The following is a 5,504-nucleotide window of genomic DNA, read 5'->3' as shown; positions in this document are numbered from 1 at the left end:
TTAGATTGCTTTTAAAAAAACGCAGAGTTATAGGTCCATATGGACAGAGATGTTAATAGGAAAGATTTATTAGAAGACGAGAAAAGGATGAGGCATTTTTCTCTTTTCCATGTTTTTCTGGCATCCGTTTCAAAGTTTTGTGTCTCAGCAGGTGTGAGGGCCTGAATTCTTCCTGAACAGCTCTTTGCTCTGTTCCTGTCAACCCGCTGGGACTTTACAACAGATAATGATGATAGGAATGGCTTGTGAGATTGCCTGAGGTGTCTGCACTTGTGACTGCCTTTTCTGAAGATGTTTTTTGTGGAATCACATGATTCGTTTTTTATGACAGAGATTTTTTTTGGAAAAATTGTATGAGAAAAGGCAGGATTTCCCAGGTCTGCTGAAGCACCTTGCTAAAGTGGAAAATGGAAGATAGTCAGTCATGAAAAGGGAGCTAAGAGTTCAAATAAATTTTTGGAAATTGGGAAAATAATATGCTATGATATTACATAAGCTTTGGCTTCTCTCTCTGTAGGAATCCCTTCCCGTGAACACTGTCATATCATTTCTTTCAGATTCTGAGACTCCAGCAGGATGTCTTATCAACAGCAGCAGTGTAAGCAGCCCTGCCAGCCACCTCCTGTGTGCCCCACACCAAAGCGCCCAGAGCCATGTCCACCCCCGAAGTGTCCTGAGCCCTGCCCACCACCAAAGTGTCCAGAGCCCTGCCCACCTCAGCAATGCCAGCAGAAATGTCCTCCTGTGCCACCTTCCCCACCCTGCCAGCCAAAGTGTCCACCCAAGAGCAAGTAACAGTTTCAGTGTTGATCAGGACCATGAAAGGATGAGGATAATTGGCCCACCTCATTCTGTAGCTCCACCTGCATCTTCTCATCAAAGCCCACCATGGATACACAGGGAGCTTCTTTCCCCTTTGCCTGTGATCTGCTGGTTATGATCCCTGACAGCAAAAGATTTCCTTTCTGAGACTGTCATACCACCACCGTCCGGATGAAGTCTGAGAAAAGGAAGTCCTCAGCTGTTCCAGCTCCCACAGCTTTGGAAGAAAGAGCAGCAGCTCTCTCCCTGGGAACCATCAGAGAATTCTGTTGATGTGTTCTGTGTCTGTCTGTCACCTGGGCATGAGCTTCTCCCAGCTGTGCCATTGTCACTTTTCTTTCACTCCCTGAATAAAGTATCTATGCATATATATTTGTGAATGGTTCTCTTGGTTCTCTTCAAATCTGCTTTATTAGCAATATTATACAATCATTTGCGTTTATTTCCATCTTTCTTTCATCCACAGGCAGCATATCACAATTTGGGTCATACCAAAGATTATTTCTGTATTATATTAAACCCCTTTTATTTTCCTTAATGGTTTTTCATTAATTTTAGGAACATATTATTCAACTCTCTGAATGTCTACCTCTTTAGTGCAAAGTGAGCAAAATAACATTTACTTAATAAGTTGTCTAAGGCATAAAATTGAATTACTATCTGAAATTTTGCTGGCACAATGCCTGACACATAATTACCTGTCATTTAATAGAGGTTTATTTGCAGCAACCTATCATCACTGTTTCCACTATTACCACTGCCATCATCATCGTCATCATCGGCCCCCATATTTGTTCCAGCAAGAGAGTGGCTTGGATGTAACTAATATAGAAAATAAGAAGACTCTCTTTTGTTATTTTTTATTGATTCATAATACCTATAAATATTTTCGAGGTACATGTGATATTTTATTACATGTATCATACGTGTAATGATAAAGTCAGGATATTAGGAAATTTAGGACGTTCATCACCTTGAGCATTTATCATTTCTCTGTTTGTCGGAAACATTTAAATTCCTGTGTTCTAGCTATTTTGAAAAATACAACATGTTGTTGTAAATCGTAGTCACCCTACTCAAGCAGCTTTTTCTCTTCACAATTTTTCACAATTTTGTTTGTGTTTCTTTCTCTTCCTTTTTGAATTTGTTGGAATGAAAACAAAGCCTATGCACATTCACTATCCAGAAAAGATTCTTACAAGAAGTATCTGATTCATTCTATCAATTACCATAAATCCTTCTTAATCTCATGAACACTAAGCATACAGGAGTACTTTACATTACTCATAGCTCTTGAAATTATGCTCCTCAATATTCTAACATATAGAGAAAACAAGGGTAGAATTTACAAGGTCTATTCACTTTGGGAAGGTTAGTGCAAATGAGGTATTCAGTTTCTTATAAGGATACAGCCTACAATTTATGTAAACTGTCACCAGAAGAAATGTGATATTTACATGAGCAATTTTTTTATTGCTCTAAAGAGCCAACCACATTAACAGCAAACTAAGTTGGAGGTAACATTATATATATTTTTTCACATAGAATACTAAATATTTATATATGCTGATATTTTACAAATGAACAAATCCACATATTGCTACTTCTTGTATTTAGATTTATTTTCTTGTATTAACTAAATTCAGAGGAAAGTCTTAGAAAGCACAAACAACTAAGTACTGATCTCAATTTCTGCTTAGATTAACTCTCATTTCATTACATAAGAATAAGCGTCAGGGTCAGCCCATCTTATTATTTCTACACACTTCATTCAAATTGTATATTTGCATTTGTTTTGTCCCCAAAACTCCTGGCACACACTTAAAATAAAGAAAAAATAAACGATTTTAAAGGTGAAGCAAATAACTTTCTCACTGTGAACAACTCGAACTCGATATTTTGCGTCTGTCTCTTCGGTTAGCCGTGTGTTTTCTTTACTATTTTGAGTGCTGTCTGTAGCACGTGCTAAGTACTTCGTATGCAGTTTCCGATTTAATGTTTTTCTCATGACAATTTAGTGGTAGGTACTATTATTATCACTATGTTCTATTATTTTTATCACCTCTCTAATAATAATCAATTTCTTCAAATTTCATCATATTGTGGCCAATTTTATGATTTCTATCCAGCTGGCTCTTGGATAATAGACAAACTCATTTCTGATTTTTTTTTTTACCCTAGTATGATCTGCCAATTTTGATGAATTATTTTTTCTTTTGACATGGAGTCTCACTCTGTCACCCAGGCTGGAGTGCAGTGGCATGATCTTGGCTCACTGCAACCTCTGCCTCCTGAGTTTAAGCAATTCTGTGCCTCAGCCTCTCGAGGAGGTGGGATTACAGGCACCCACAACTACACCTGGCTAATTTTTGTATTTTTAATAGAGACAGGGTTTCCCCACCTTGGCCAGACTGGTCTTAAACTCCTGACCTCCTGATCCACCCGCTTCAGTCTCCGAAAGTGCTGGGATTACAGGAGTGAGACACCGCGCCCAGCCTGGTGAACTGTTTTATAGATACATATGACTATTGGGTGTCTGTGTCTTCTATGTAAGTATGTCAGTGCTGTGAGGACAAGGATTATTATTGGGGTTTTCTTCAAGAGAGATTTTATAAGGGATATGATCAAATGTAAAGCTATAACAATAAAAAACTGCTAATTATATATCCAGCCCCCTTTAGTGTCTGACCAAAAATGCTGAAAAGAAAAAACGCCATTATATCACAAATTGAGAATTGCACATGCGTGTGTCTTGTCAGCTTTTCAAAGTAGAATTTTAAGATTCCTCAGTCAGTAATCCGTAACATTTGGAGACTATTTTGAAAAGTAAAACAAGAGAATAAACATCATCTGTACTTTCACCAGCCATATGTAAACAGATTTAATATTCTGTTTCATAGTTTTCTGTCTTTAAATAAATGATGAAAATGTTGTCATGCTTTATATATGTTTTTACCACAATTTGAATGTTTTAAATTATATTAAGTAATCTTTCAAAACATCCTCCTTAATGATCTTCAGAATTCTACCATAAGCATGTGCTGTAATTTATCAGATTTGGCATGGAAGGACAATGGAGACTAGGCTTTCATAAAGAAATACAAGCAGAAGGCAGATATGCATGGGAGTTGGAGTTACCATTTCTATGAGCACATCAAGAATATTTTACCATAATTAGACAACATTAAAAGGGTTTGCACAAAGTGAATGGACCACCACAAAATTATGTTATGTGAAAAAAAAACAGCAATTCTCAAAAGGTTACATGATGTATACATTCACTCAAATATTCTTAAAATAATAAAATCCTAGAGATGGAAAAAGAGTAATATTTACCAGAGGTAAGCATCTGGGAAAAGAGGCGTGGTTATGGCTTTAAGCGGGAAACAGAGGAGCCCTGTGGGAGTGGAACAGTTATGCATCTTGACTGTTGTGGTTGTCAGCCAAAGCGAAGGATGTGATGTAAATTTCATAGCATTATAAACACACACACACACACAAATGAGTGAATATATAACTAATAACATTCAAATATACTTTGTGAAATGTAAAAAACTTAAGTGTTTGTTCCTTCCTGTCGTTTTTAAGTACTAATAATTCATACTTAATGATCCCCTAGAAAATTATGGAATAGAAGTAATAGGAATGAACTTAAGGTGATCAGACTGTTAAAGAACGTAATGCTAAGCTCTTTAGACATGCAGATAGATGTTAGATAGATAGATAATACCCATGGTGTGTATGTGTGTGTGTGTGGTTTGTGTGTATGTGTGTGTGTGTGTGTGTGTGTGTGTGGTGTGTGTGTGTGTTGTGGTGTGTGTGTGTGTGTGTGTGTGGTGTGTGTGGTGTGTGTAGTGTGTGTGTGTGTGTGGTATGTGTGTGTGGTTTGTGTGTGTGTGGTGTGTGTGTGGTTTGTGTGTGTGTGGTGTGTGGTGCGTGTGTGTGTGGTGTGTGTATGTGTGTGTGTGTATGTGTGTGTGTGATGTGTGTGGTGTGTGTGTGTATTTGTGTGTGCGTGTGTGTATGTATGCGTGTGTATGTGGGTTGTGTGTGTGTGCGCTCGTGCGTGCGCACGCCTCATACTATGTCTGAAGGCCTGGGTGTCCTAACTTGGGGAAGTTGACTGTTAGCTGCCCTTCTTCACGTTGCAGCTGCTTTTCATGTAGCTCTTCCGTGAGGAACTCTGAGTTTCAAGTTCACCAGCTCAACTTATAAAGCTGGCCTGTCTGGGATGCTGGGGGGCCCTAGGGCTGCTGCCACTCTGGAGAGTGCACTGCTGTGATAAGCAACCTGATTGAGTGGGGTGTCCTCAGAAGGGGAGTCCTCAGAAGGGCATGACCCAAACTGTATTATCTCTCACAGTGATCTCATTTGGCAGCAAAGTCTCCAGTTCTGTGTGGGAGAAATCAGACATTTCTCTAAGAATTTGTGTGTAAATGTGATGCGAGGATCTGGGGAGTAGTTGGGGACCTACTGAGAGAAGTCCCTTTACTTCACCCACTGGGCTTGGCATGTGTAATAGTTTATAGGAAGCATTTGGTGAGAACACTGGTTGTAAACACCTGGCCTCAAGGTGTTGATGTGTTGGCTCTGTTTCTGTAGTGACAGGCCAATGGCGATCTTGGCCAAAAGCCCTTCCTTAGAGACTGGAGCACTTGCAGTTCTGGGAACCTAGCCTGCTT

General features: G+C 39.0%; 1 protein-coding gene across 1 annotated transcript; it reads left to right on the top strand.

The window, feature by feature from the left end:
* Positions 1 to 561: 561 nt before the first annotated feature.
* Positions 562 to 795, top strand: LOC116547515 (small proline-rich protein 2E). Its single transcript, XM_032273459.1, has one exon. The coding sequence runs from the start codon at positions 577 to 579 to the stop codon at positions 793 to 795; it is 219 nt and encodes a 72-aa protein (XP_032129350.1). The 5' UTR covers positions 562 to 576.
* Positions 796 to 5,504: the final 4,709 nt, after the last annotated feature.

The sequence above is a fragment of the Sapajus apella genome, unplaced genomic scaffold, assembly GCF_009761245.1.
Source record: "Sapajus apella isolate SASKATOON/1434 unplaced genomic scaffold, GSC_monkey_1.0 scaffold3441, whole genome shotgun sequence".
Lineage (NCBI taxonomy): Eukaryota > Metazoa > Chordata > Mammalia > Primates > Cebidae > Sapajus > Sapajus apella.
Note: the sequence above shows the minus strand (reverse complement) of the source record. Positions and strands in the feature narration are given on the sequence as shown.

Coding starts and splice junctions, on each gene's coding strand:
- LOC116547515 (XM_032273459.1), top strand. CDS start 577: ATGTCTTATCAACAGCAGCAGTGTAAGCAGCCCTGCCAGCCACCTCCT.